At 47.1% G+C, this 12,500-nt stretch overlaps 1 protein-coding gene and 8 non-coding genes across 9 annotated transcripts in view; all 9 read left to right on the forward strand.

Annotated features, from left to right (window-relative positions):
• Positions 1-12,500, forward strand: part of m1ap (meiosis 1 associated protein) — a 33,860-nt gene that overhangs the window by 6,443 nt on the left and 14,917 nt on the right. The window contains exon 4 of the mRNA XM_030350052.1: positions 4,137-4,311. Coding sequence (XP_030205912.1) covers positions 4,137-4,311 — 175 coding nt within the window. The remainder of the gene's footprint in view (positions 1-4,136; positions 4,312-12,500) is intronic.
• trnag-ucc (transfer RNA glycine (anticodon UCC)) lies at positions 1,925-1,996 on the forward strand. Its single transcript has one exon. It is a non-coding gene; the product is annotated as a tRNA-Gly (tRNA).
• On the forward strand, positions 2,075-2,146 carry trnag-ucc (transfer RNA glycine (anticodon UCC)). The gene has a single exon. It is a non-coding gene; the product is annotated as a tRNA-Gly (tRNA).
• On the forward strand, positions 3,169-3,240 carry trnag-ucc (transfer RNA glycine (anticodon UCC)). Its single transcript has one exon. It is a non-coding gene; the product is annotated as a tRNA-Gly (tRNA).
• trnag-ucc (transfer RNA glycine (anticodon UCC)) lies at positions 3,481-3,552 on the forward strand. Its single transcript has one exon. It is a non-coding gene; the product is annotated as a tRNA-Gly (tRNA).
• On the forward strand, positions 5,645-5,716 carry trnag-ucc (transfer RNA glycine (anticodon UCC)). Its single transcript has one exon. It is a non-coding gene; the product is annotated as a tRNA-Gly (tRNA).
• On the forward strand, positions 5,795-5,866 carry trnag-ucc (transfer RNA glycine (anticodon UCC)). Its single transcript has one exon. It is a non-coding gene; the product is annotated as a tRNA-Gly (tRNA).
• trnag-ucc (transfer RNA glycine (anticodon UCC)) lies at positions 7,732-7,803 on the forward strand. Its single transcript has one exon. It is a non-coding gene; the product is annotated as a tRNA-Gly (tRNA).
• On the forward strand, positions 8,043-8,114 carry trnag-ucc (transfer RNA glycine (anticodon UCC)). Its single transcript has one exon. It is a non-coding gene; the product is annotated as a tRNA-Gly (tRNA).

Raw genomic sequence — 12,500 nt, forward strand, 5'->3', positions numbered from 1 at the left:
ACAGACGCCCGATGATATGACTAGAGCCATCAGAGGACCAGCCAGAACCCTGAACACATGGCCCTCTGTGTGTGTGTGTGTGTGTGTGTGTGTGTGTGTGTGTGTGTGTGTGTGTGTGTGTGTGTGTGTGTGTGTGTGTGTGTGTGTGTGTGTGTGTGTGTGTGTGTGTGTGTGTGTGTGTGTGTGATTGTCTATGAGTGTGCGTGTGCGTGTTTGTTTATTTTTTGTGTGCTCAGTGAGTGCAATTCAAAGGCTTCTTTCCAGTGGGGAGTGTGTATGGCATAAACATATGCAGTTCACGTCCATTATTATTTTTTATCTTCATAGGCAAAATACTTGGTTGAATGGAGCATGATCACGGGACAAGTAGGCTTCTTCAGAATGTGGGCAGTAGCACCAAGGAATTAGGTCTTAAATTAACAAAACAAAAGGTGAAGGGAGTGACCGCGTGGATCCCGAGATGGGCTTGCCCTGTCTGACACCGACAATGGTGTTAATTTGCAATACAGTGGGAGTTTACACCCTTAAAGAACACAATAATTAAAGGAATCTACACAATAAAGAAGTCAGGTGATTGACTTGGCCAGTGGCGATACAAATGAGATACAACTAACATCCCACCTTTTAATAAGCGAGAGGAACAGAGCTATCTCTTAGTGCAAGGAGGATTTATCCAAAGGCTTATTCAATCACCTCGTTATATAAAGTATTAGGATTCATTTTTCCATCTCACACATGCGTATGAATAGCTGAGAAGTGGATGTGTGTGACCGCGAAGGGACGTATGTTCCTGTCTGTGTTTGCACCTGTGTGTGTAATCCGATGTTCCACACTCATTCAATCCTTCACCAAGTTAGGCCCTGTTCTCCCAAAAACAGAACAGGAAACAGAACGCAGGTCCCCGTCTCCACTTAATCCAATTAGACAGGGATCATCTCCCACCTCAGGCTATGTGACGCAGCACTGTGTCCAGAACATCATCTTTATCTCCCTCATCCCCTTTAGGCGTGAAAAGCCCCTGACTCAATGGGCTCTATTCTCTCTCTCCCCCCCCCCCACTGTCATCCAAATATAACTCTATATAAGTCACCGCCCTGACAAGATCCACATCTCTCTTTTGGGAGCGTGAAATGGGCGCCTTGCAGAGATCTCTGCCTTTGTTCTCAGGCCCACTTGTAAGGGGCTTGGGATGAAAGCGCCGTGCTGAAGGACTGAGTGTGAATGTACCTCTTGTACATTGCTCAGACTTGGCCCTTAAAGAACGGTCCCCAGCCTGGTTAGCATCCATATCACAAGTGCACTTGTAGCAGAGGCACATAGGAGATAATCTCAATTGAGAGTTTGGGGGAAAAGCCATGATTCGTAAAGAATTATACATATTCCATCCATTGCTTCGTAGTCATTGGGTTTGCCTTGCGATGAGCATGTACATATAATTTGTGTTGCAGTCTGACTTTTCTTAAAACATTGAACCAGCCTAACCATTCTGCCACCAACGAATGAAATCACTGTGGCTCTTGACGTTTATTCCAATCATGCACAGTAGTCTCTGCAATAGGGACCACACTTTTGCTTATCTAGTGTTAAGATATCACAGCCAACAGTGATTAGATCAACAGTTAGAATGATGGGCCTCAGGAGAAGCTCAGAGATTAACCAAGCCAATACCAACGAGACGCTGTGTGTAACACATAATGAAGACTAGATCTGTGTCTTGTCTTCTTGTTTGCTTCGTGTTTTCGGTGAAGAGTCGCGATACTCACTGGAACTCATTGAGGGAACGTAAGGGAAAAGAGAAAGTGTAATGTTTAGGAAAAATGGTTGGATGGACCCCAGGCAAGCTTTTTTTCCTTGTGGAATGTCAGGCGCAGGCAGGGTTTGGGTTCGGGACTAGGTAGGCTCTCTCTGCATGTTTCAACGCACAGCGTTGGTGGTATAGTGGTGAGCATAGCTGCCTTCCAAGCAGTTGACCCGGGTTCGATTCCCGGCCAACGCAGAACTTTTTTCTAAAACTTAGCAAAGAAAAGTCTCTGTTTACGTTGCTGAAGTGTAGCAAGCTTTTTTTGAACACAGCGCGTTGGTGGTATAGTGGTGAGCATAGCTGCCTTCCAAGCAGTTGACCCGGGTTCGATTCCCGGCCAACGCAGTACATTTTTTCCATTTTTTTATCTTCCTCTGAGCATTCCTGGGTGAGTGAGTGCAGACCTATGTCAAGCAAGCTGCAGGGATTGCTTCGGCATCCTAATAGAGATCTACTTCTCCTGTCACACAGAGAAGTAGTTTCATGCTCTTCGAGGTGGAAGGTTTAGGCTTTTAGCAAAGAAAAACTTTTTGGGGTGTGGGGATGAGTTTTGAGAAAATCACTGTTCTGAAAAGACTACATACAGCGTTGGTGGTATAGTTCCAAGCAGTTGACCCGGGTTCGATTCCCGGCCAACGCAGTGCCTTTTTTAAAGGGGACCTATTATGCTTTTTCGACTTTTATGACGTATAAACGTTGTTATAATGATTGATATTCATGTCTAACCATACTAAATTGTCAATTAATGACGTACATGCATTTCGACGTATTCCCTGCTGACAGTCTGGGGTGGCTGTGCAGAGCGCTAAACACTCGGGACCACGTTTGCGATTCACTTGTTCACATTTCCGGGAAATCATCTACGTAGAGGCACTCCTGCCACGCCCCCATATGCCTGGTCAAATCTGCCCGCGCGCGCGCTTCAAGGAAGGTAACCAATCTCAACGGAGTTGGGTTGGCAGGAGGGGGGCGAGGGGGCGGAGAAGGACTAAACCAAGCGTTGACAAAGAATGCTGAAAGCGCCCAGATGAGAGGAAGAGTTTCCCGAAAATCTACATCGTTTTTTGTGTATGGTTAAACATGACTATCAATCATTATAACAATGTTTATAGGTCATAAAATTCGAAAAGCATAATAGGTCCCCTTTAATCTTCCTCTGAGCATTCCTGGGTGAGTGAGTGCAGACCTATGTCAAGCAAGCTGCAGGGATTGCTTCGGCTACCTAATAGAGATCTACTTCTCCTGTCACACAGAGAAGTAGTTTCATGTTCTTCAAGGTGGAAGGTTTAGGCTTTTAGCAACGAAAAAGTTTTTGGGGTGTGGGGATGATTTTTCCCCGAAACACTGTTTTGTAAAGACTACATACAGCGTTGGTGGTATAGTGGTGAGCATAGCTGCCTTCCAAGCAGTTGACCCGGGTTCGATTCCCGGCCAACGCAGTACCTTTTTTCCCTTTTTTAATCTTCCTCTGAGCATTCCTGGGTGAGTGAGTGCAGACCTATGTCAAGCAAGCTGCAGGGATTGCTTCGGCACCCTAATAGAGATCTACTTCTCCTGTCACACAGAGAAGTAGTTTCATGCTCTTCGAGGTGGAAGGTTTAGGCTTTTAGCAAAGAAAAACTTTTTGGGGTGTGGGGATGAGTTTTTACGAAAGCACTGTTCTGAAAAGACTACATACAGCGTTGGTGGTATAGTGGTGAGCATAGCTGCCTTCCAAGCAGTTGACCCGGGTTCGATTCCCGGCCAACGCAGTACCTTTTTCCAAAACTATACGAAGAAAGGCTCTGCTTACGTTGCAGCACTGCAGCAAGTTTGTTTTTCTTCCACAGGGGATTCTCCCTATGCATAGGAAGAATGCCAGACAAAGTAGCAAATGCTTGAATCTTCCTCTTGAGTATTTCTGGGGGAGCGAGTGCAGAGCTGTCATACAGGCTGCAGGGTTTGCTTCGGCAACACACTGCTTCTCCTGTCACGCAGAAATGCAGTTTCTTGTTCGTTGAGGTGGAAGGTTTATGCTTTTAGCAGAGAAGAACATTTTTGTGTGCAGAGATGACTTGTCAGAGGGGCTTTGTTTTGTTTTGGGTTTTTTTTCAACCGTTAAAAAACCCCCAAAAAAGGGGGTTCTTGTGGTGATCACAAGGTTGAAGAGCACCACACATCACAGCCCCATCACCCAGTCCGACTCATCCCCCCTCCACAGAAGAGGTTGTTGAAACTACCTGACCCGAATACGTTGTTCACCAATAACAACAACGCGCCGAAAGCGTGTGGCTAACAGAACCTCTGCCATCTGCTATCAAAGTGTTTTTTCAGTTTGTTTATTTTGCCGTGTCAGGTTACCGTGGTGACCAGCCAGCCGGGGCGGGGCGTGGTGCGGCGGCTGGAGGCGGGGCTGCGGGGCGTGGACCTGGTGTCCCTGCGGCGCCTCCTGGTGTTGGAGATCAGTAATGCAGCGGGGGACTGGGGGCGCGTCTCCGGCTCCCCCGAGGAAAAGAGCTCAGCGGAGGAGGGTAGGAGACGTGCACGTAGACACACCAACACACACACACCAAGACACACACACACACACACACACACAGTCAGACACAGACAGACAGACAGACAGACAGTCACATGCTTGCGCACACACACACAATGACACATGCTTGAACACACACACACGCACACACGTACACACAAACAACACATACACAAACGCACCCAGTCAAACACACACATATACACACACCCACACATACACACCAGCACTGCTTCTTCAGACTCACAAATGTCATATATACACACATAATTACAAACTTCTCCAGGAAGACGCACAAAGAAATGATTACCGATCAGATACACACACACACGTAACAGAACCTACACATCCGGCAGGGCAAAATGCCAGGGAAATCCACCAGTACACCTCCACAGCTGGAGGCCACATGAGGCCTCTGCAGCCACCGAGAAGTCAGCTCAGCTCACTGCTCAAGTCTGTTCACATACTACCTCCCCCCACCCAACTAACCCCATTCATTCAGCTCCTGTGGTCTCCACTCTCTCTCATTTCCTACAACCCACACTCTCACTCTCTCTCTCTCTCTCTCTCTCTCTCTCTCTCTCTCTCTCTCTCTCTCTCTCTCTCTCTCTCTCTCTCTCTCTCTCTCTCTCTCTCTCTCTCTCTCTCTCTCTCTCTCTCTCTCTCTCTCTCTCTCTCTCTCTCTCTCTCTCTCTCTCTCTCACCCCCTCCCTCCCTCGTAAACACCTCATCACGTATCATCATAGTGAAGCAGGATGAGACCACAACATTTGCAACCCAAAGTACTCAGACTCTAATTTCATAATGATATGTAATTATTGGTTTCTTTTTTTTCTTGTAATTACTCATGGGGGTTGACGTAGCCCTGAGAAACAAGACGGGGGAAGACAGGCAGAGAGAGTGAGAGAGACAGAGAGAGAGGGAGATTCACAAAATACTTAAGTCCCAGTGGAAAATATAACCGGAGGAAACTAGACTTCCAAGTATTTATGTACAAAGTGTTTGCGTGCACATTCTAAGTATAGAAGGCTGTTCACACATCCCGAGTTCTTTTGAGGACATACCGATGTCCTCACAAGGACAGTGTCTCTGTGTGTATGTGACAACGAACTCTTTACCTCCACGGTCAAGGAACCGTTTCCACGGACAGGGTGAATTCTCTACTTGTCACTGTGCTCAGTGACTTCTACGCCGCAGAGTAAAGTCGGATGATAGGCCCTGGCTTTGGCTATGGCTGTGCTGTTTCTTCACAGTGAGGAATGTCAGTCCCAGCTGGGGTTTCGAGGGGCCTCTAGCTCTGCTAACTCTGAGTACTTAAACACACAGCGTTGGTGGTATAGTGGTGAGCATAGCTGCCTTCCAAGCAGTTGACCCGGGTTCGATTCCCGGCCAACGCAGTACTTTTTTCTAAAACTTAGCAAAGAAAATTCTCTGTTTACGTTTGTGAACTGTACAAAGCTCTTTCTTGACACAGGGCGTTGGTGGTATAGTGGTGAGCATAGCTGCCTTCCAAGCAGTTGACCCGGGTTCGATTCCCGGCCAACGCAGTACTTTTTTCCCTCTCTTTATCTTCCTCTGAGTATTCCTGGGTGAGTACTGCCGCGTATCCACTGCAGGGTGCGGTACGGTTCGGTTCGCAAAGGTGCGGTACGGATTGCGTTTCCACCGCCAAAAGTGGGCGTGACCCGGACTGAGCCATACTCGTTTTGCCCTCGTCTTCAGTACTCCTCCGTTGGGGTACTGAAACGCCTGAAAGGGTGCCGGAAAATTCGAGCTACACACCCCCTCCGTTGATTGGTCGACAGAATCGTCACTTCCGGGCGACGTGGGGATAAAAACAAACAAACAGTAGCCTCGAGGTATTATTGTTTACAATGAACATGTCGCGTAAAACGCTTGCTTGGGCGAACAAGGAGGTGGAGACGTTCCTCTGCCAGAAACTGTTGCTGGACGACTTCCATGGTAGCTCTTGGTTTAATGTGTCGTGGTTTAATGTGTTCAACTTTTCCATTGTTTTTCTTGAGCAGGCGGTGTCGAGCTGTATGATGTCACGATGTTTACTTAGCTGCTGCGGCGATCGACATCCGGCCTACCATAAAGGGTACTGTCGACGGTGGAAACGCAACCTCTGGGCTATACCGCCCCCTCCCTACCAGACTGAGGGGAACCGAACCGTACCGCACCCTGCAGTGGAAACGCGGCATAAGTGCAGAGCTACGTCATGCAGGCTGCAGGGATTGTTCGGCACCCTAAAGGTGCAGCCACACTGAACGCGTTACGCACGTTAGATTACGAGCGTAACTCGCCTAGCCTGACGCTTGATCATTGTGTGTCACAACGCGCCTAACGCGCCTACGCAGCTAGATGAGTCCGCCCAGCGGAGGTGTCTTGCTTCGCCCTGAAGGGGCTTATTTTCGATAATGACCGGCGACGTTCTATACATTATCCCGCTTATTACACGGCTACTTGCCAAAACGAAAAAATAACTTCACATGGTGTGTCTTACAATTTATTCGTTACCAGCATTCATAGTGTTGATTAGTAGAGAAATAGTCCACCAAAGACGTTGACGTCGCTTAGCAACCGAAGACGCTGGGGTTGACAAGTTACCGGACTACTACCCATGTAAGTGAATGGAGCGTTCCACGGCATTGAGAAGACCCGTGTAATAAAGGCCTATAATATTTCTGTTTATGGCATAGATTCCTCCTCAGATGAGGCCAATAAAGCAATGATTAAAAAAAAAAAACACAAGCGCTCAATCAAAGGCCCGGCCCGACCAGGCCCGAAGATAGTGGTGGGAAATATCGGCCCGACCCGGCCCGCAGGTCCGGCCGGGTCGGGTCGGGCTTGGGCTCGGGCAGAGAATCTAAACTCTAGTGCATGACCTGCTCCGTAGGCGCTCACAGCTGGGTGAGTTTCACCACCTCCTCATCGTTTCAGCACACACTGACACGATGACTTGGTCGTCCATGTTCTTTCTGCTTCTGTGCGTCCTCCGTCGCTCTGCCAGTGACATCGGGTCAAGCTCAACGCTGATTGGCTATCGCGGCTAAGCGTCACGCGTAGGCGCGTCAAAAGTTACATTTTTTGAACTCCGCGCGTTACTGCGTTGGCCGTGTTGGTGCGTTGGGCGCGTTATTTAGGTGCGTAAAACGGGCCTTACGCACTGCTTAGCGCGTGTAACGCATCTACGCGCCTTAACCAATAGTTCCCTATGCAAAAATGCCGATCTTCAATGCCTCTAACGCGCGTAACGCGTTCAGAGTGGCCACAGATCTACTTCTCCTGTTGCACAGAGAAGTAGTTTCATGCTCTTCGAGGTGTAAGGTTTAGGCTTTTAGCAAAGAAAAACTTTTTGGGGTGTGGGGATGACTTTTGAGGGAAGCACTGTTCTGAAAGTTTACACACAGCGTTGGTGGTATAGTGGTGAGCATAGCTGCCTTCCAAGCAGTTGACCCGGGTTCGATTCCCGGCCAACGCAGTACCTTTTTTCCCTTTTTTAATCTTCCTCTGAGTATTCCTGGTTGAGTGAGTGCAGAGCTATGTCATGCAAGCTGCAGGGATTGCTTCGGCCACCTAATAGAGATCTACTTCTCCTCTCACACAGAGAAGTAGTTTCATGCTCTTCGAGGTGAAGGGTTTAGGCTTTTAGCAAAGAAAAACTTTTTGGGGTGTGGGGATGACTTTTGATCGAAGCACTATTTTGAAAGTTTACACACAGCGTTGGTGGTATAGTGGTGAGCATAGCTGCCTTCCAAGCAGTTGACCCGGGTTCGATTCCCGGCCAACGCAGTATATTTTTCCAAATCAAAACAAAAACTCGGTTCCGTCCGAGGACCGTAAACGGAACACCTGCGATCAATCTATTTTTCGTTCTTAAAATGGCAACACGCTGTACTGATTAACCACCGCAGACGTTCTCAGTTCCTGCGTGCCTCAGTAGCCCTTATCTCAAATTCCATGCCCCCAAACGTGATCCCCCTCGGAAGAATCCCATGATCTGCTTATAATTCCATCGCACGCTAGTCATCCGCGTCACCGCTAACCCGGGGACAGAAGAACGAACCACATGACGACAGCATGGTGGATCGGCCACCGTCAGGCCAAAGGCATGGGGACAGGAACGGGGCAACCGCGATGTGTCTGCAAGGTCTTCCTTGTTGTGACCTCTGTGTGTTTTTTTCGCCCCTGCTTAGAAACCCAAGCCCTCCAGGCTCTGAATGATAAGAGCTTTATCTTATTATGAGGGCTACTTTTCTTTCGTGAGGCTCTGAAGCCAAGAGGGAAATGACAGCTTAGATAGCATTAGGCGCTGAGGCGGATCACAGCGATCGGAGGGAGATATCTGATTGGCCGGAGGGGTTCAGGGGCTTGTCCTCATTGTCCTTCCAATAACATCATTGATGAGTTATGTTTGTCCTTGCTGTGATATATTTACCATCTGTGATTATTAGTCTCTCTCTCTGAAGACTGTTGATGGACTATTATGACTTTCAACATAGGGTCATATCGTAGAAACAGTATTTAACAAGAGGAAATGAAAAGCAACGATTATTAAATTGATAACATGCTGTACTTCAGATTGAAGACAGCAGTTAGACATTCTGTGTTTAAATAATTTAGACAACTTTCATTAATCAAACTCGCAATAATATTGTGTGTGCGTATGTGTGTCTATGTGTTTGTGAGTGTGTATATGTGTGGGTGTGTTGTCGTCATATTTAAAACATCTTGGACTTCCTCTGGCTGGGCCAACTGGTCTGGCAGCGTACTGGGATTCGGGAGTGTTCAGGAATGTGGACTGGGTCAGATGGAGAGAAGCTTCTGGTCTTGTAATGTCTACGTCTGTGAACCCATTATGCCTTATTTATCTTTGCAACAAGGCCAAGTTTGTACTGTGTGCGCGTTTGTCCATAAAACTGTGAAATAAATTACATTCGGTGGCATCCTCCGATCTTTGGCACTGTACATCAAACTGACATCACTCTCTTATGTAAACGGTTCTCCAGGAATACAAACAATGAAAAGGATTATCTCCTGACCTATCACATGTCAGCCAGAGGACAGCAAACCTGTGTGTGTGTGTGTGTGTGTGTGTGTGTGTGTGTGTGTGTGTATGTGTGTGTGTGTGTGTGTGTGTGTGTGTGTGTGTGTGTGTGTGTGTGTGTGTGTGTGTGTGTGTGTGTGTGTGTGTGTGTGTGTTTGCTCCACATCAGGCCAACGCCTTTGTAAGCATCCTGTTTTTAGTGTAAGGCGTGGACATTAAAAACCCGGGTGTTGGGGTCTGGGGAGCAGTTAACACACAATGGACCGAGACAGCCCTGAGACACTGACCCCACAGACCCATGCAGTACCAGGACACACCAGCAGGGTGTGTCCTACACACCCGGCTGGTGTGTCCTGGTACTGCATGGGTGTGTCCGTGACCCCTTCTATCTACACAGAAGGCTTCGGTGTAGATAGAAGACGAACCACAGCCTTCCTCGTGTCTAACCCAGTAATCTATCTGGCCTCAGTTTCCCTTTGGTTTGGGTTGTTTTTCCTTGTCCTTGAGACAGTTCTGATGGCTTAGGGTCAGGGCTGTGACCTGTGTGTGGCCTGTGAACTTGTTTTAAGGCTGTAACAGCGATTAAGGGCTAGGTGAAACACACATACTCAAGTGCTCTTCACATTGAGGGCAATTAATGAATAGAATGGTCGGCAGATTTTGTGTGGTGTGCGGACCCATTGGACACTGAGGAGTACAATATGTAAGTGGAAAATATGATGAGTAAAGCGCAACACTGAACAGGATCCAAAAAAATCTGTCTGGCTGCATTAGGCTATTCATAGACACAATATGCAGACTGGTTTTTGGAACGGAAGGAGGAATGTGCTGGCTGCCCTCTTCTGTCTGACCGGCTCTCACTTTAGTGGATAACAGAGATGCTCACAACATAAAAACCACTTGTCTGCCAAGGCTCGCCAGCAATGCAGCATCCCATCACTTTGTCTTTCTCACAGGCGCTGTGAGGAGTTTAGGACAGACAAAGTCCCATTATTATTGTAACTTTTTTATACACTGTATATCCTTCAACATAGAGAGACAGACACGGACACAGACACAGACACAGACAGACACAGAGAGAGAGAGAGAGAGAGAGAGAGACAGGGAGAGAGAGAGAGACAGACAGACACACACACACACACACAAAGAGACAGAGAGAGAGACACACATACACAAAGAGACAGAGAGAGAGACACACATACACAAAGAGACAGAGAGAGACACACACAGGCCAGAGAGACAGAGAGAGAGACAGAGAGAGACACACACACACACACGCACACGCACATACACATACACACACACACACAAAGAGACAGAGAGAGAGCAGAAAGGCCAGAGGGACAGAGAGAGAGAGACACAGGCCAGAGAGACAGAGGACCATGTACAGATAGTAGTATCAGTGGCTGGCCAGCTGGGCCCTAGCCCTGCGCGTCATTGGGGTTGCCAAGGATACGGTACCTGAGCAGAGGACAACACAAAGAGGGCACACACACACACACACTGTTCTCCTTCACCCCACACTCAGCCATTAGGAAAGATAGAGTCGCTCGCAGCAGGACAGTGGTACTAATTATGGGCCCAATTAGATAAGAGGTTGATTATAGTCATCGCCGAAGAGCCTGGAGCATACATCACTGCATTGTCTACACACAAGCGATCGACTCGTTAGATAGGCCTGTGTATCTGTGTCCTTGTACCCATGTTATGTATCGCCTTTATGTCCTCATGCTGATGTGATTAGGATAATATCTTGTGATTACATGAGTGGTCTTGTGTTCGTACATTAAGCTACGCTAATGGCATTTACAATAATGTGTCATTGAGACCGCATCTGTGAGCAACTCATATGAGTCTCTGGGAATAAATGATAATTAAATTATACTTTAATAGGTTTCCTGGGACCAGAGTCGGGAACTACAGATGTCATCGTACTTTCCGAAAGATGTAACCCACACACAGATGTGTGGTTGTGAATTAATGCGTTACGTTAACCCCCGAAACAGGGACAGGCTCTAGGCTACGTTTACATGATGGCGGTCTTAACAGAAGACGCAAAAGTGGCGTCGCGTTTTCACTCTTTATTCCGTGTTTAGACAAGCGTTTTCGGGAGGAAATCTGCGTGCATACGGTGACGCAAAAGTGTGTGGAATTCGATTGGGTATGCATGTCAGGCAGCTAGGTGGTGCTGTGATACACCATCACACAACACCACCATGTCTGAGCGCATGCGTAGAATCTTCCTTCTTCTCTTATCTGCGCCGCGAAAATCAAAACATAATTACAGATCCTTCTCTGTTCAGTAATACTATCTGTACATATCCTGTACATTTCGTGGAAAGACTCCTGTTAGTTTATTAGAGCTGCCAGAGCAGCTTGACGGTCCAACGCATGGAAATAATACAACATGTTTGTTTAATTTCCTGTACTGGCGCTTGTATGTGACGTAAACGCGTACGCGACGTGAGCAGATCTGAGCAGAGATTTGCGTCTTGGCAGTGTAGACGGAAACGCTACGGCGGAGCGTTTTCAAGATTTCAACTCTGGAGGGGGGTTTCAGATATTTGTGTTTCTAAGCCCCAAAAATATGGAGCCAGTTTCCTGCCATAATTCTAACCTGAAAAAAAAAGTTTCAAAGGCTTGTAAGTCTGGGTTTCAAAACTCAACACTTTGTAAAAAAGGTTTTGCAACACTGAAAAAAGAGATTAGAACCTGAAAAAAATTCAAAAAAAAATTCAAACATCATTTTCACCAACACATTTTCAAAGTTCAAACAATTTCACCAGCGCATTTGCAGAGTTTCAAATCTGGCACTGTTCTAAAAGTGTATTTCATTGTTTCCCGGTTTTGAAACCTTGTAAATGGGATTCTGCAAACAGGTGTTCATACATTGAGAAATAAGTTTTGAAAGGTTGTATATTTAGTTTTAAAAACTTGTAAAAGGTGTACGTTTACGCCATTGCAACGTATTTTTTCAGAACTGACTTTTCAGAGATTTGACCACGCAGGTGCAAGCTTTGAGTCACGTGAATATTGGCAGTGTTCTGTCGCGCATATGTTTTGAACCTATTGGTTGCTCTCGGCTGACGTACATTCCAATCACGTGTGCCGTTCACCGGGCAGTGCGTGAT

The sequence above is a fragment of the Gadus morhua genome, unplaced genomic scaffold (assembly GCF_902167405.1).
Source record: "Gadus morhua unplaced genomic scaffold, gadMor3.0, whole genome shotgun sequence".
Taxonomy (NCBI): domain Eukaryota; kingdom Metazoa; phylum Chordata; class Actinopteri; order Gadiformes; family Gadidae; genus Gadus; species Gadus morhua.